We start from the raw sequence: 18,376 nt of genomic DNA, 5'->3' as shown, positions 1-18,376 counted from the left end.
GATGATAGCACATGTAGAGCTGAGCTAAGCCCTAACAGCCATGGCCAACACACAGACCCATGAGAAAAAATATGTATGGGTATAATCTTCTGAGGTATTTGGGATATTTGTTACCATAGTATGTGCTGACTAATACAAACAGCATCTATTTCCTTCAACTGAATCTTGACTGAGATATCTCTTTTTCCAGGCAAAGAAAAATTTAATTTGGGGAGTGAAATATTCATTACAGGTATACCTCAAAGCAATAAAACACTTTACTAATAACATAAAGGATCTGTTATTTACCCTACTTACTAACAATCATAAATAAGCAAGTCTCTATTATCCATTAGTCTCTCAGGTGGCTATCTAAACCAGCGACATTCAAACTTTTTAATTAACTGAGGTATCTTGAATACTATGCACCTAGCACATGGGGCCTATACCTAGAATCACTTTAGAAATTATAACTATTATAATTATTGTTTTCATCTATGGTTTGGCTCCAGGGAAAGTAGTTCCAAGGCTGTGTAGGCTGGTGTCTGAGTTCCAGCATGTTCACCTTGATGGGGGTTGCAGAATTTACCTCTAGGACCTTTGATTCAAGGAATCTGGGTAGGAGTCCTGCCAATGGCTGAATTCCCATCCCCCATTTTCTAGGTGGCAGCAGCCAGAATACTCAAGGTCTCTCAACACTTTTGTCTCCTCTCCTATTTTCTACACAAACAAGTGAAGATACCATTACCAGCTCCTAGGCAAGAATAGTTATTGCTTTTGTACATTCTGGTCCCTCTCTCTTTCCTTGGCTGGCTCTTGATCATCCTTCTGGCCTCACCTCCTCAGACAGGGCTCCTTTCCTGACTGCCATCCAACTCCCACCCCCTTTGACTGCCCTTCTCCCAGCCACCTCAGTCCCTCCCTTTGCTATGCTAAAGACACTTTTCCGTTGCCCAGTGCTGCCTCCTCACTAAGACCGGCCCTTTCAAGTTTCCTAGGGATTGCAGATTGCTTTTCCCTGGAGATTTTCCCTCTCCTCCATAGCCCTGACTTCTAGAGATCAGTTAGTGACCCCTCAGTCCACCATTCCTGACAATAGTGCTCACCTGCCAAGTCCTTTGGGAAGTTTCTGTGAGGATCTCTTTGTCCACCCTCCCCCTAAGCAGACAGGTCCTGAATCCCTATCACCTTTGGGAAGAAGGCAGCTAATCAAGAAGATAACTCCAGAATCCCTGTGGCCTTCATGGAGAGCAGAGCTAATCATTAACTGTGGACGACTCCAGGGCCTTACCTGGGGTGATGGCAGTCCTCCCTGCTGTGTTTATGGAATGCACAGCCCCAGAGCCTTGTCAGGCATCAGGGACAGTTCTTTTAATCCAGGGGGCAAAGAGGAGATTTATGTCCAGGACTGACAGCAAGTTCTAGCTCCAACTAGGGAGAGAGAAACAGAGCTCCCATGGGCTTGATGTACTTTCTTTCACCTTCTTTAACCCTTTCTTCACCTTCTCTTTTGATGATTTGCCTCATCTCCTTTATGCACACTCACTCCATACAAGATCTCACCCAGTATGGTAGCTTGGACCCCAACTGCCTTGCAGATTACCCTCACATGTGTCTCCAGCCTGGATCTCTCTGCTGCATCCCAATCTGCTTGACTTCTCCCCTTGGAGGTCCATTATATTTTTCAAACATACTTTGCCCAAAGCTGAGCACCAAATATTCTCTGTCTCTGCAAATTATCCCATCCCACCTATATTGTCTTGTCCAACTCAATGAATATTAGCTCTTCTGCAGTTCTGTTTGGGTCATAAGGTCAGAAAAACAAAGACTTTCCCAGGTCATCGAGGGGTTAAGATGAAAGCCCAGAGTGGAACAATACTTCCTTAAGGTCACACAGCAAATCAATCCCAGACCCAGGCCTAGAACCCTAATCCCAAAGAATGGCTCTCACCTGCCGAAGCTGCTGACTGGCAGTGGATCCTCAGACCCTGAGACAAGAGCTGGAAAGCAGAGGGCTCTTATCCTCTGAGACAAGCTGTTTTCCAGAAACACTCACCTAAGAGAAAAAATATTGCAGCTGATAAGAGACTTCTGACATTACAGGTCACCTCAGATCTTGTATCCTCCCAGATGGAGAGAGAGCCCCAGTGCCACAGAGCTTGCCTGTCTGCTCTCACTCTGGCCATTATGCACCCCAAGGATCCACTCTTAAAAGAATTAGTCCTTTGAGGTGCTGGCCTTCAGTGGTTCATACGCTAAAAGGGTCCCCATGACCAGCAGGTACTAGGGCTCCCTAAATGCAGAGGTCTCTGTTGGAGACATGAGCCTTGGAAATGGACAAGATTAGGGTGCCAGTTACCTGGCAATGACTAATCATTGAGGGCACAAAGTAACAGAAACCTACATCAGGAGACATTTGAGGAAGCCAGAGGGCTTAAAGACACTAGAAGCCAGGATCCAAGGTGAGAGTCTGGGGAGATACACCTACAGAGGATACTAGAAGCAATTTGGTCCCTTTTTATGCTTTTCTCTGGGCAACCTAGAAATGATATGGCTCAAAAAATCTGCTGATGTTGAGCAGCCATCATGTCCTGGGAAGAATTCCTCATCTACCCCGGGAAAATTCACAGGATTCTACCACCTAGCCCCTCTGGCCCTGAAAGTATCTGTCCCTTCTTAAATATCCCTGCAATAGCTATTCCTAAATATCTCAGAATCACACTGTCATGAGTCTCTTAATTTTCTTCCAGGAAGTTCTCTCCAGTGTCTGCCTAAACACCTCTTGCTGTTGCTGTTCTGTGCCCTCTCACCACCTACCTACAATGGGGCTTCAGAGCACCAGGAACAGGAAATCAGCTGGACAACCCTTTCCCTTCTGTCCAGTCACTTCTTTTATCTTGATCACTTTGCCACAGAGGGGAGGAAAACAGGACCCCAGCACAAAGAGACCTAAATCCTGCAGAACTAGGGACCTGAGTTGCTGGCCCTCTCTAAGGCTCTGTTAAAGGACTAAATAGTTTGTATGATAATGTGCTGCAGATCACAGTAGGAAATACTTACCAGAGGCTTACCTGCTTACTGGGACTACCTGAGATCTCATTCGAAAACTGCAATGTTAATAATTTCCTAACGGTGAACCAGTGTCTCATGTTGATGACAGTGTCTTTTTCTTGAAACAAGTTGCCAAGGGCTAAAAATAAAACAGCCAAAAATGAAAAGAAAAAGAAGAAGAGGAAGAAGAAGAAGGAAGAAGAAGAAAGAGAAGGAGAAGGAGAAGAAGAAGAAGAAGAAGAAGAAGAAGAAGAAGAAGAAGAAGAAGAAGAAGAAGAAATAGTTCTATCTGCTTGGGAAAGGGAGATGACATTTTTTGAAGGGATCTGGTGGCAAGAAGTAAGGATTTACCTCCTGGTTGGTTCCTAGGAATCTCAGGCTCTCTCCTGGTCTATGAGGAGTCCCAAATGACCAGCTATTCTTCCTGTTGCATCCTTTCTTGAGCGCCTATTAGAGACATCAAAGCTGTTCACCTCTGCTTCATTTACTTCCCTGGTTTAGGGCAGGGGTACCAACTTTACCCCATCCCATCCATTCCTGCTCATTGCTACTCTCCCTGACTTACACAGCTCTCTTCTGAAGTCTGTTTGTGCTTTCTCCTGCACCAGTGACCCCGTCTTCCCTGTAAAACTACCCTCTGGTTCTTCAACTCCAGTGGTTAGCAACCTCTTTATCCATGACTATACAGTACAGCTATATAGAAGCTATAGGAGTTCATGGTTAACGACTGAGAACCTGAAGTCTGTCTGGATTTGAATTTGGCTTCCCCTGCTACAGAGCTGTGTGCTCTTGAAGAAGCTGTTACTCCTGCCCTGAATTTCAATCTTCTTACTTGAAAACGGGGATAGTCCTAGGAGACCATTTAGACGTGTGAGGATTGAACTTGATAGTGCACATCAAACAATCAGCACATAAAGCTGTTTAGGATACCTCTGGTAGGGAGCGCTAGAAACCGGTCACCTCAGTTGCTTCTGGAGAGAGGAGCCAGTTTGACCTAAACAGACCAAAGTGGGTTTTATTATTAACTCCTTCAAATTAAGTTTTTCCTTATGAAAGAGGACTTCAACCACCTGCACTTTGACCTCAGTCTGTACTTTCTAATTGATTAAATTCTTCTTTCCAGCTTACCTTTTAACTCAGGCAAAAGACCCTGTGGGCAAAGCATCCCTGACTGAACGGAAACTATCCCCTCAAGCAATAATGACTGCCCTGATGTACAAAGACCCTGCATGACTGACTTCAAGGCAATGATCCACCTGACCTTTACTGCCCCCTGCCTGTACTCACTGAACTTTGTCCCACATTTTCCTTATATAAGCCTGGAAATATTTTCAACACTTTGGAGACTTTGAGATGCTAGTCTGCTGTCTTCCCGGTGTTGGCCTCACTGAAATAAATTCCTTTCCCATTCACCACCACTCGTCTCTCTGCCTTTGGATTTTGTCAGCAGTGAGTGGCTGACCTGGTCTGTTTGGGACCCCCAGAGCCAGGTGCCCTTGCACACCTTTGCCCTAGCTACATTGATTTTTTTCAAAAAATTAAGTAAAAGTTTTTCTTAAAAAATGCATTCTCATATAGTAAAACACTGAGCAAATTATAGCAAGGCTAGAATGGGAGACTTGGAGAACAGTCTTTGGACTCCACACACCTGCATGGACAGAGGGTCTGGGAGTGACTGACCACTCCTATTGATCACCTGGTTGCCCCAGATTTGGGAAATGAGGGTTGTGGTTTTGCAATTGTAATTAGGGTCCACAAATTGAAGGAAGCTCAAGAAAAAGTAATTCATCCTCCCAGAAATAGGGGCAAAAGGACCAATAGACCTGTTTGGTTTGGAAGTTCTGGAGCCAAATTCCCCTAGATAAGCCACAGAATACCATATTCCCTGGAAATATCTGGTTTTGCCAATTAGTCAACAGATATTTACTGACTGCTGTTCTCAGATGGTCACAAAAGTGACTGATACAGATCTCTCCCAGTTTGGAGGTGAGATAGCTAATGACATGGAAAATGATGATTTCATTTTAGATGCTGTTAAAGTTAGGTCAGAGGTCAAATCATGTCACACCTCTGCTCAGTACCTACCAGTGAATCCCGGTTCATGCAAAAGAAATGCCCAAGTGTTTACCACATTATCCAAGTTCCTGCATGGTCTTCACACACGTTCCTGTCCCCTTTGGCTTGATGTCCTGTCCATTTACCACACCCTCCCACATCCAGGCCCAATGGCACACCCTGCCTCAGGATCACTGCACCTACTGTTTCTTCTCAGACCACTCTCCCCCAGGTCTATGGATAAACCCCCTCTCCTCCTTCAAATCTTTGCCAAAGATTTTTCTCACCTTCTCAGTGAAGCTTACCTTCACCACCTACTTCAAAGAGCAATCCACCTCTGAAGTGGTTCTCCCTTCCCTCCCCGACCCCTATGCAGTATTACTTTTTCTTGAAAACTCATCACTTTCTAACATATTATAGAATTTACTTATTCATTATTTTTTTGCCCCCATATTCTTCCATTAGAATCTAAAATGCATGAGGAAGGAGATCTCTGCCTGTTTTGGAGATGATTTAGCTGGAGAACTTAGAACTGTATCTAGCATACAGTAAGTACTCAGTAAACATTACAGTGAATGAATAAGGGCTACAAAGACAAACACAGATTGCAGGAGTATGAAAAAACACCACACACACCCTGGGTGAGGCCGGGCTGGGGAAGAGGAGCCAGCTCTAAGCTGAATTTCAGTTTAGATTTAGATTGGACTAAACATTTTAATGCCTGAAAATGAGGTATGAGAAGGAATAAAATGATAAGGAATATGTCCAAGGGCATGCAGCCCTTTGGGTGAGGAAGAGAGAGTGGACATAGTGGGTCTGAATATCAGTGGCAGGAGAAAAAAAATACAAAGCTATTGTCTGACTGGAGGCCATCAGGCCCAGCCTACTCAGCATCTCCATTATTTCTGCCACCATATGGTTAGGCAGGGTATCCTGGGATCCCTCAAAAAGATCCCTATGATGGGCAGCAATGAAAGCTTTGTGAGAGAAATGACTTAAAAGCTGAACCTTAGTACCGTTGAGCCCTCAGGCCCGGAAGAGGCAAAGTGGGTGAACAAAGGGACCACTTCCTTACACCATACACAAAAATAAATTCAAAATGGATTAAAGACCTAAATGTGAAACCTGAAACCATAAAAATCCTAGAAGGGAACACAGGTAGTAACCTCTTTGACATCAGCTGTTGCAACTTTTTTCTAGGTATGTCTCCCAGCAAAAGCAAAAGTAACTATTGGGATTACATCAAAATAAAAAGCTTCTGCACAGCAAAGGAAACAATCAACAAAATTAAAAGAGAACCTACTGAATGGGAGAAGATATTTGCAAATGACATATGAAAAAAAGAGTTATTATAAAAAATAAGTAAATAACTTAAATCAAATCCAAAAAACAAATAATCCAATGAAAAATGGGCATAAGACATAAACAGATATTTCTCCAAAGGAAACACACAGATGGCCAACAGACACATGCAAAGATGCTCATCATCACTTATCATCAGGGAAATGCAAATCAAAACTGCAATGAGATACCACCTCACACCAGTCAGAACAGCTAAAATCAGCAACATAAGAAACAACAGGCATTGGTGAGGATGTGGAGAAAAAGGAAAAGGAACCTACACTGTTGGTGGGAATTCAAACTGGTGCAGGCACTGTGGAAAACAGTATGGAGTTTCCTCAAAAAATTAAAAATAGAATTACCTTAGGAACCAGCAATCACACTACTGGGTATTTACCCAAAGAATACAACAATGCTAATTCAAAGGGGTATGATAGCAGCATTGTTTACAATAGCCAAGATATGGAACCACCCCAAGTGTCCATGGCTAGATGAATGGATAAAGAAGATGTGGTACAGATATACAATAGAATGTTATTCCATAAAAATGAATGAAATCTTGCCATTTGCAAGGACACAGCTAGAGCTAGAAAGTATCCTGCTAAGTGAAATAAGTCAGTCAGAGAAAACACCACATGACTACACTCACATGTGGAATTTAAGAAACAAAACAAAGAAGCAAAGGAAAAAAGAGAGAGAGAAATAAACCAAGAAACACATTCTTAACTACAGAGAACACACTGATGGTTACCAGAGGGAAGGTTGGTGGGGGGATGTTAAACAGGTGATGGGGATTAAGAAGGACACTTGCAGTGATGAGCACCAGGTACTGTATACAGGTGTTGAATTACTATATTGTACACTTGAAAGGAATACAACACTGCACGTTAACTACCTGGAATTAAATAAAAACTTACAAAAAAGGAAAAGGAATGGGGTGAAGAGTTTGAGAAGGAGAAAGAGATGGGAACCTAGAGAAGGTGGGCAGGGGTCTTGGCAGAGACTGGAGAAGGATGGAGACCCAGGGAGGGGCTGCTATGCAAGACATCCCCAGCTTCAGTCTTTCCATCTGCTAAGTGGAGATTCTACTTTCCTCTCAGAATTTGAGTGAGAAATTGGTTGGATCTGTTTTCCCCAATGTGGGTTTTGCAAGGTGATTTTGGTTGAGCAGCATTCACGTTCACGGTTCTTTTGGTGTGCATTGGGGAAAAAAATTGAACAGAACTCCAAACTCATAGGGCAAAGATGCTTTCTTTTTTTATTTTTTTTAAAGATTTTATTTATTTATTTGAGAGAAAGAATGAGAGAGAGAGCACATGAGAGGGGGGAGGGTCAGAGGGAGAAGCAGACTCCCTGCTGAGCAGGGAGCCCGATGCAGGACTCGATCCCGGGACTCCAGGATCATGACCTGAGCCGAAGGCAGTCCCTTCACCAACTGAGCCACCCAGGTGCCCAAAGATGCTTTCTTTTAAAAGTGAGTTGATTTATAGCACAGATGGTATGTGGCGAGAGTCACAATCCCAAAGGCAGCATGGGAGTGAGTGAAGGTGGGGAATCACAGAGTGAGAGGACCTCAGCAGAGCATGTAGCACAATGCCAGGCATGGAATACATTGTCAAGAGAGGGATGGTAACAGTTCTTTTCAGCACTTCCAGGGCTGGGGTTGCTGGTGGGGAAGCGTGGATTGGTGGTACCTGGCTCCCAACTGTTCGGCTGCAGCCGGGAGTTCGGCCTTTTTCCTTTTGGAGCTGAGCTGGGCTGGGCTGAGGCAACTGTGGAGAGCTGGCTTGGGGTGGGGAGGTTGGCCAAGTGCATCAGTGGAGTGGGGAGAGGGCTTGAGGGAAAATTGAGGGAGGGTGGACAGGGAAGGCTGAGGGTGGGTGGGCCTCCCCAACTCCACTCCCACCCTTCATCACCCTTGGCTTATGCTGACTGAAGTCTGGACAAAGGCCAAGGTAGGGAGCTCTGATTACAGCTGGAGAAGAACAGACAGGTTCAGCCCAGGGGCTAAGAGGGGGAGAGGCAAGGGATCATCTGCCCTGCATCTAAGACTGAGTCTAAGAGAAGGGAGCAATGTAACCACAATGACATGGTGATGGCAGGGGGCCACGTCTCCTGGGGGGTATTTCCATCCAAGCCCCTGGCTTTCAAGGAACTGACATTTTGGGGGGCTCATTAGGAATTCCAGCAGCGTCTGATGCACAACTCCAAACCCCAGTCCAAGAGCACTAAAGAGGTTTCAGAGTCAGACCTATTGGGTCTGGGGTAAATACCAAAGCCCTCTGAATTTCCACTTTTAACATAAAGAAAATTTACCCAGCCCAGGAAGGCCACAAAGACAAAAGACTTAAAGAACAAGTAAATCATTTTGAGAAGTTTTTTTTTTCCTTTTTCTTTTTAAGGGCTATTGAAACTTTAAGGATCATTTCTCTGCCATAAACCTTCAGTGGCTCCCGAGCACTCACTGAAGACAAAATTCCTAAACCCAGTCATTCTGAACTACAAATTGTTTAACCTCTTTGTTCTACCTGTAAAATGAGAATGTCATCAGTACCTGTTCAACAAGATAGTTGAGAGTTAAAATATTTAGAACTGTGCCTGACTGTAGCTGGTGCTGAGTGTGCTGTTCTTAGAAACACAAACCTGTCTCTCCCCCCACTCAGGGCCTTTGCACACGCTGTATCCTTTGTTCAGAATGCTGAGCCCCAATCTCTTTACTTAATTTACTTCCACTTTTCTTTCAATCCCAGTTCACTAGGGACTTCCTTATGAAAGGCTGTCCTGTTACTTTGAGTCCCCCCAATCTTGGTCAGTCCAACTTTAACTAAATTCTTTCCTTCATGGCATTTATCACAGTGGTGCATTTGCCTTACTCTTTGATGAATAACATCAGCCTCCCCACTCAACTGTAAACTTCACAAGGGTAGTGTCATGGATCGTGTCCCTGATTGTGACACTGAATCGTGTCCCCCCAAATTCATATGCTGAAGTTCTAATCTCCAGTACCTAATCCCCCATTTGGAGATGGGGCCTTCAAAGAGGTGATTAAGTTACAATGAGGTCATCAGGCCCTCATCCAATCTGACTGGTGTTCTTATAAGAGGAGGAGATCAGGAGACAGACAAATACAGAGGGAAGATCATGTGAGAACACAGGAGAAGACAGCCGTCTAGAAACGAAGGAGAGAAGCCTCAGAATTAAACTAACCCTGCTGACTCCTTGATCTTGGACTTCCAATGTCCAGAACCAAGGAAAGAAGGAAAGGAAGGAAAGGAAGGAAAGGAAGGAAAGGAAGGAAAGGAAGGAAAGGAAGGAAGGAAGGAAGGAAGGAAGGAAGGAAGGAAGGAAGGAAGGAAGGAAGGAAGGAAGGGAGAGAGAGAGAAAGAAAGAAAGCCAGCCTCCCAGTCTGTGGTACTTTGTCAGTCCAAACAGATTAATACAGGTGCTGACTGGGTTGGCTTTTGCTTATTGTTGCATTCCCAGAGCCCCGCACTGAGTAGGTGCTCAGTAAATATTGATTGGTGGGTGAATGGAGATCCTGGGGGTTGGCTAAGCAGCACTGAAGACCACGTTGAGTTTCCATCCGCTTCGTCTCCGCATGGCTGGTCTCAGAGGCCCAGAGCCGCCTCTTTCTGTTTCTGGGACTGAGATGTGGTTTTGGGTCCTTGTGTATTTTGTGGTCACAACATAATACACTAGTCTTTGAGGGATGATGTGTTGGAGGCAGAGTGTGGTTTGGGGGAATTGTTTCTTTAAGATAATTTTTTTCATTACAATAGTTATACATGCTCACTGAGAAAGCTTGGAAAATAGAGAAACGCAGAGGAAAGGAGAAAACGATCATCCACTGTTTTCAATACTTTTAACCTAAGTATTTCCTTTCAGGCTTTTTTTCCAGTTTTTCCTTTACTTTTCAAAGTTACGGTTCTCTACTACACATATATTATTTTTATTCTGACTTAAAATTAATTTAGTTCAAGTTTGCCCCAAGGCATATTTTTAAAGGTCACATAATATGCTACTGAGTTAATCTACTATAACTTAATCATTGCCCTATTGGTTGGACATTGATTTTTTTCCTTTTTTTTATTTTTTATTGTTATGTTAATCACCATACATCATTAGCTTTTGATGTAGTGTTCCATGATTCATTGTTTGTGCATAACACCCGGTGCTCCACACAGAATATGCCCTTTTTAATACCCATCACCAGGCTAACCCATCCCCCCACCCCCCTCCCCTCTAGAACCCTCAGTTTGTTTTTCAGAGTTCATCATCTCTCATGGTTCATCTCCCCCTCCGACTTACTCCCCTTCATTCTTCCCCTCCTGCTATCTTCTTCTTCTTTTTTTTTCTTAACATATATTGCATTATTTGTTTCAGAGGTACAGATCTGTGATTCAACAGTCTTGCACAATTCACAGCGCTCACCATAGCACATACCCTCCCCAATGCCTATCACCCAGCCACCCCCTCCCTCCCGCCACCCACCACTCCAGCAACCCTCAGTTTGTTTCCTGAGATTAAGAATTCCTCATATCAGTGAGGTCATATGATACATGTCTTTCTCTGATTGACTTATTTCACTCAGCATAACACCCTCCAGTTCCATCCACATCGTTGCAAATGGCAAGATCTCATTCCTTTTGATGGCTGCATAATATTCCATTGTGTATATATACCACCTCTTCTTTATCCATTCATCTGTCGATGGACATCTTGACTCTTTCCACAGTTTGGCTATTGTGGACATTGCTGCTATAAACATTGGGATGCACGTACCCCTTCGGATCCCTACATTTATTTGTATCTTTGTGGTAAATACCCAGTAGTGCAATTGCTGGATCGTATGGTAGCTCTATTTTCAACTGTTTCAGGAGCCTCCATACTGTTTTCCAGAGTGGCTGCACCAGCTTGCATTCCCACCAACAGTGTAGGAGGGTTCCCCTTTCTCCGCATCCCCGCCAACATCTGTCATTTCCTGACTTGTTAATTTTAGCCATTCTGACGGGTGTGAGGTGGTATCTCATGGAGGTTTTGATTTGGATTTCCCTGATGCCGAGCGATGGTGAGCACTTTTTCATGTGTCTGTTGGCCATTTGGATGTCTTCTTTGGAAAAATGTCTGTTCATGTCTTCTGCCCATTTCTTGATTGGATTATTTGTTCTTTGGGTGTTGAGTTTGAGAAGTTCTTTATAGATTTTGGATACTAGCCCCTTATCTGATATGTCACTTGCAAGTATTTTCTCCCATTGTGTCAGTTGTCTTTTGGTTTTGTGGACTGTTTCTTTTGCTGTGCAAAAGCTTTTTATCTTGATGAAATCCCAGTAGTTCATTTTTGCCCTTGCTTCCCTTGCCTTTGGCGATGTTTCTAGGAAGAAGTTGCTGCGGCCGAGGTCGAAGAGGCTGCTACCTGTGTTCTCCTTTAGGATTTGGATGGACTCCTGTCTCATGTTTAGGTCTTTCAACCATTTGGAGTCTATTTTTGTGTGTGGTGTAAGGAAATGGTCCAGTTTCATTCTTCTGCATGTGGCGGTCCAATTTTCCCAACACCATTTGTTGAAGAGACTGTCTTTTTGCCATTGGACATTCTTTCCTGCTTTGTCAAAGATGAGTTGACCATAGAGTTGAGGGTCCATTTCTGGGCTCTCTGTTCTGTTCCATTGATCTCTGTGTCTGTTTTTGTGCCAGACTATACTGTCTTGATGATGACAGCTTTGTAATAGAGCTGGAAGTCCGGAATTGTGATGCCACCGGCTTTGCTTTTCTTTTTCAATATTCCTCTGGCTATTCAGGGTCTCTTCTGGTTCCATACAAATTTTAAGATTATTTGTTCCATTTCTTTGAAAAAAGTGGATGGTAGTTTGATGGGGATTGCATTGAATGTGTAGATTGCTCTAGGTAGTATTGACATCTTCACAATGTTTGTTCTTCCAATCCATGAGCATGGAACGTTTTTCCATTTCTTTGTGTCTTCTTCAATTTCTTTCATGAGTATTTTATAGTTTTCTGAGTACAGATCCTTTGCCTCCTTGGTTAAATTTATTCCTAGGTATCTTATGGTTTTGGGTGCAATCGTAAATGGGATCAACTCCTTAATTTGTCTCTCTTCTGTCTTGTTGTTGGTGTATAGGAATGCCACTGATTTCTGTGCACTGATTTTATAGTCTGCTACTTTACTGAATTCCTGTATGAGTTCTAGCAGTTTTGGGGTGGAGTCTTTTGGGTTTTCCACATACAGGTATCTTTTTTTAACAGTTTTAAACAATGTTCGAGTAAATATCCTTGAATCCTTTTTTTTGCAGTAATTACCAAAGATGGAATTTCTGAGCTAAAGAGTAGGACCAATTTTTCATGGCCCTGGATATATGGCTTTATCAAAAGGATAATGGAATACATTGTCAAGAGAGGGATGGTAACAGTTCCGGCCCTGAATGACCGGCAATGAATGAGATCACAGGAGCCCTGACTTTATGGTGACCTGTCCTTCAGAGCATCAGCTGCTGAGGTTGCCTTCGGAGAGAGGAGGGGGAAGTCAAGGCATCAAACATATGCTAGACTGGCAGGGGCTGTGCACTCTGGGTTAGTGACATTCTTCCACTCTCTTCCAGGGTCCTCCCAACTATTTTGGAAATGCCCATTTGAAACTGAAAGCTTTTGATGTCCACAGGGTTTAAGGGATGATGCTCCAAACAAGGACTAACCAGTGATCCCACCAGTTCCTCTTAGAAGCTTCAGAGGCCTATGGGGCCTTTCGGGGGTTGCCTCTCATCTCCCCCCACTCTTGGCTTCTCAATGTATTCCTTTGGATCTTTCCAGAAACCGTCTTGGGCAATTCTGAAACAAAGGCCACCTAGTGACCATAAAACAAAAACAGTTTTAAATCATCATTTCCTAGAAAGACTTCTGACTTCATTACCCTCTGCCACTTTGTTGGAAAGCCTCCATGATTCATAGTTTTCTCTAAATGGCAATGACCAAAATGGCTAGTCTGGGGCACATGACCTTGCCCGCAGAGATTCAGCACCATCCCCCCCCCACCTTCCCACCCCCCCCCAAATCCGGTGTCTGTCACTTCTTAGAGTAGGAACGAAATGTGGTTTGGGGAGGGCCCAGTGAGGAAACAGAGTGAAAAGGCTGAAGGAGAAGCTCGGTTATTTGTACCTTCATCACCACCCCCGCAAACCCCGTGCTTGGCCCTGAATGAGAGCCAACGTAGTGTGTGCTCAGGGGATTTTTCAACTCATCAAGTCCTAGAACCCCTGATGTTTACCTTCCTGGGGTACTTGTATGGAGCAGTCACCCTTTTCACATGCTCCTGGAGCTCCTGAGTTAGTTTCTTAGGATCTTGAGAGGAGTAAGCTGGAGAAAGGACAATAAATGCCTTCACCACCTGCCAGAAGGAAACAAAAACAAACCCTCCAAAACCAGAAAGAATCAGGCCCTTTATAACAACTTTTTTCCTCCTTTTGCCAGCTAAGCATGAAAGTCCTACCAGCTCCTCTGGCTCAGCCAGCAAAATGGACACCATTTTTCTTTCCCTGTTGCCTCCATTCCAGGACCAACTATTGGAAACACTGGCTTTTGTGGAATGATTCCAGGATCCTACCTATTCCCCAAACTGCTCCCCTCTCCTGAAATAACACCATGAGTAGCCAACGAGCTTCTTTTCTGATGCAAATACTTTGTGGAGAAAGGAGGTTCACAAACTCCTCAGGGTCCATTACTTCCAAGTCTTTCTGACTGGAAAATTAGATGGCAGAGGCTTGGATAGGCAGGATTGGGAATAATGCACACCACTTCCAAGGGGAGGTGTGTATTTCTGAGCCTGCATGTACAAGTGTTTGCAATCAGCAAACATTTTGCTGCACAGCTTCAGTGCCCTATGTCCTGAGGGACATTCTGTACCTTGGTTGTTTCTGCCTGAGCCTTTCTTTGCAGGCTGCTTCCCACCAAGGATGAGGAGTACAACAGAACATGGTTTCTGACAGAAGTGGAAGAATTCAAAGGCCAGTAGCTTGCTAGCCACCCCAGCATATAGCTCTGTCAACAACATCCTGTTAGGTGGGGGCTCACTGTCTTTGCATACTTCCCAAAGGTGGGCATCTCACTACATTTCACTTTCAGATAGATCTGGTTATTAGGAAAGGCTCTCTCTGATTGTTAAAACTACCAAACATTTATTGAGTATTTTCTATGTGCCAGGCTCTGTTCTGAGTACTATATGTAAATTAACCACACACAGCCATTTGTCACAACCCCAGCTAATTTGGGGTATACAAAGCTAGGTATACTTTTCCAGATGTGATTTCTCCAGAATATACATGGGGCTCCCACCTTCCTTCTTCTAAATCATTGGCCTCAAAGTTTAACTGGCAACAGAATCACCTGGATAGGGGCTTCTGGTCAAAATGAAGAAGCCTTGGGCTGCATCCTCAATCACTCTAATTCAGCAAGACTGACTTGAGGTCTAGAAATCTGTATTTTAAATAAGAATCCCAGATGATGCAGCTATGAGTAGTCTAGCGCCCTGACTTAAGAGACCCACTCCTCTGGCCCTGGTGCTTCTGAGAACACAGCCTGATGTTGTACTAACTTTCATAAGGTAACTACACTATACTGTAGGATTATGTTGGATTTACAGCCAGTGAAAAGCACACAGGCCTGCCTATGAGCTTCATTTCTCCCATTCTATCTATTCTTCTGGGACCCATGGGAAGGAATTTGCATTTCTCCTGAGAAAGGTCAGCTTATTAAATTTGTCCCATCCTTCTGATACATCAGGGTCACTTGGATATTTATTTTGTCATCCCTTAAGGTGGATATTCCTCCCAGGTTAGAACCATCAGCAGCCATGTCTGGTGTGCTTGCTATATCCTCATCTGCAAATGGGAAAGGACTCTTTATTGGCCAGGATGGATGACAGAGCCTGCACCCACTGCCAAGATCTCTTTCCAACAGTCCACCTCTTTTGGATCCAGTTCTGGGTCCAATTGACATGAGAGTGTTGGTATCTCCTCATCGTGTCCCTCTCAAAAGTATGTCTCTACAGACATGAGGGTAATGCTTAACCAAAAGGAATGTGTGCCTGATGGTGGCATTTCATACTTTGTAGTACCTCGGTGGAGCCTACTCTTCTGGGTACAAACAGGTATAGAACCAGGAGGCAATGTTCTTGGCTGGACTAGTTACCTCCCCTCTGATGGGGTCTGGGCTGCTGACCACAGCAGCCTCCAGAACAGCAGGGTGCTCGGCAAGGGCATTTTCCACTTCAACGGGCCCAATCCGGTAGCTGGAAGAGAAAAACAAACTCTTCCAAGTGACCACTTCCCACCTCCCCCCCCCCACGAAGCTTCAAAGGGAGAAGGACAGAGCAGACAGCTTGACCTTGAGGAATTGATCACATCATCATTTCTTCCCACGAACCAAAAGTAGCCATCCTTGTCCTTGTGGGCTCGGTCCCCCGTGATGTAAAAGTCCCCTCGTTCTGATGCCTCTGTCTTCTCAGGATTGTTCTGGAAGACAAAGTAAGTCTGTGAAGGGCCATCTTGGCACAGCCACTCAAGCCAGCTACAGCCCTCGAAGGCCCATGCAGGAGGCTGGGGACCCCTAAAAGCAGTTCCAAGAGACCATGCCAGCCAGAATTTCCCACTGGACGAGGAGCTGTGAATTTGTGCATTTTTCTCTCTTTTAAAAATGGAAGGAGATGCCAGGAAATGATTAAGGACAGCCACTTGCTACCATCCCTTGGAAGGGTCCAAGGAAGCATAGCCGAATGCAGGAGGGTGGACACAGGGCCATTGGATCTGTTTTTTTAGGATAAAAGAGCACACTGATACTCTTTGTGCTCAGGAATCACTGAAGGTAGAAAGTGAGCAGTTGTCCAAAAGATAAGAGGAGAGGAAAGAGGAAAAACTAATCAAACTCTGATTCTCAAAGCTTTCAAGAAGCTACTACTCAACAAGAAAAAAACAAATTACTCCTGTGTGCAACTATCCGGGTATGTCTCAAAACACACAATTATGCTGAATAAATGAAACCAGACAGGGAGTTAAGATGGCAGAGGATTAGGGGCACCCTAAGCTTGTCTCATCCCTCAAATACAGCTAGATAGCTATAAATCATTTGGAACACCTAAGAAATCAATCAGAGGTCTGAGAAAACAAAAACTGCAAGTCCACAAGTAGAAAAGGGGCCACCTTTTGGTAGGTAGGAGGTGCAGAGGCTTGAATTTGGGGAGATATAGCTGTGGATATGGCAGCAGGGAGGGAGCCCACCACAAAGTATTATAAGCAGTGGAGCACAAAACCAGAACTTTTAGTTAGAAGTCTGCTACTATGGGTATGTGCCTGGCTTAAAGGTGCTCAGGTGGCGAAGCAGGGCAGAATTCACATGTGACACTGTGGTCTCAGGATCCCCTGGGTCACAAGAACAGATGGCACCTAAATGCTGCACTGTTCCCAGACATAGTAGTGTAGAAGCCGGCTGAGAACAGCCAGTCTAGGTGCAGGCTTTCTCCTCTGTTTTGCCATAAACTGCGAATCACTCCGAGGTCCCGTGACCTCTTTCCTGGGACAGGCCTGGCAAACAGCAGAAGCATGGGGGAGGAACAGTACAGTCCGACCTGCAGGAGTCCCTAAAATTTGGAGTTTTGAAATTCAGTTGCATGCCTGAGACAAAAAGCTCAGACACAGGCAGGGTGAATGCAGGGTTCTGATGGAAACCAGGGACACAAGAGTGATTGACTGCTCTTCTGTGAGGGCTCACTGAAGAGTTGGGGGCTTGAACTTTCAACTGTGGGACTGGAAGGGGGTGGGGGGGCTGCCATATTAAACTTGCCCATCATCACTGAAAGCCTTCAGGGAGCAAAACAGCACCACCTAGTGGAGTCCGGAGCCGCCTACACGAAGCCCTGCCTCCCTGCAAACTGGAGACCCATTTCCACTAAGTAAGTCCACCTGAGAATCAGTGCAACAGGCCCCTCCCCCAAAAGACCAGCACAAACAACTCACTCACACAAAGTCTTCTGGTTATAGAGGGCTGCAAAGCTTCAGCTCTAGGGGAAAATAGTATCCAGCCTCCTTTGTACTTTTATTCTTTATTTTTTTTCATTTATTTTCTTATTTTTTCAATTCTTTAAAAACTTTTTTATTAATTTTTAAAATTTTTGTTTTATATATATCATATATATACTATTTTTTTGTTTACTTTCATTATATATTTTATTTTTTTCCTTTCTTATTTTGGGATCTAGATTCTTTCAACAAGCAGACCAAGACAAACCCAGGATCTAGTTTTTTTTTGTTTTATTGTTGTTGTTTTATTTTTTCTTTTTCTTTCTTCTTTTCTTTTCTGGACAAAATGAGGAGATGGAGAAATTCACCCCAAAAGAAAGAAGAGGAGGTAGAACTCATGGCCAGGGATTTAATCAATATGATATAAGTAAGATGTCTGAACTAGAATTTAAAACAACAATTAACAGGATACTAGCTGGGCTTGAAAAAAAGCATACAAGACACTAGAGAATCCCTTACTGCAGAGATAAAAGAACTAAAATCTAGTTAGACCAAAATTTAAAATGGTATAACTGAGATGCAATTCCAAATGGAGGGCATAAAAACAAAGATGGATGAAACAGAACAGTGAATCGGTGAATCAGAAGATAAAATTATGGAAAATAATGAAGTTGAAAAGAAGTTGAAAGAAAGGTGATGGACCATGAAGGTAGATTTAGGGAACTCAGCAACTTATTAGAAAACATAGTAATATTCAAGGAAACATGGCTTTGAATGACACACTGCACCAGATGGACTTAACAGATATATTCAGAACATTTCATCCTAAAGCAGCAGAATACACATTCTTTTCAAGTGCACATGGGACATTCGCCAGAATAGATCACATACTAGTCACAAATCAGCTCTCAACAAGTACAAAAAGATTGAGATCA

The 18,376-nt window shown here is 43.9% G+C and overlaps 1 protein-coding gene across 1 annotated transcript in view; it reads right to left on the bottom strand.

Annotated features, from left to right (window-relative positions):
* Positions 1 to 13,168: 13,168 nt before the first annotated feature.
* The window catches only part of ACSM5 (acyl-CoA synthetase medium chain family member 5), a 53,615-nt gene continuing 48,407 nt past the window's right edge, over positions 13,169 to 18,376 (bottom strand). The window contains exons 10-13 of the mRNA XM_088017017.1: positions 15,814 to 15,941; positions 15,619 to 15,718; positions 13,700 to 13,819; positions 13,169 to 13,279 (exon numbers count right to left, since the gene is read on the bottom strand). Coding sequence (XP_087873143.1) covers positions 13,169 to 13,279; positions 13,700 to 13,819; positions 15,619 to 15,718; positions 15,814 to 15,941 — 459 coding nt within the window. The remainder of the gene's footprint in view (positions 13,280 to 13,699; positions 13,820 to 15,618; positions 15,719 to 15,813; positions 15,942 to 18,376) is intronic.

Source organism: Eumetopias jubatus, unplaced genomic scaffold (assembly GCF_037043125.1).
Source record: "Eumetopias jubatus isolate StellerSeaLion01/CBP00866 unplaced genomic scaffold, mEumJub1_p1.0 scaffold_12, whole genome shotgun sequence".
NCBI lineage: Eukaryota > Metazoa > Chordata > Mammalia > Carnivora > Otariidae > Eumetopias > Eumetopias jubatus.
The sequence above is the reverse complement of the archived record's forward strand: the minus strand, read 5'-3'. Positions and strand labels throughout refer to the sequence as shown.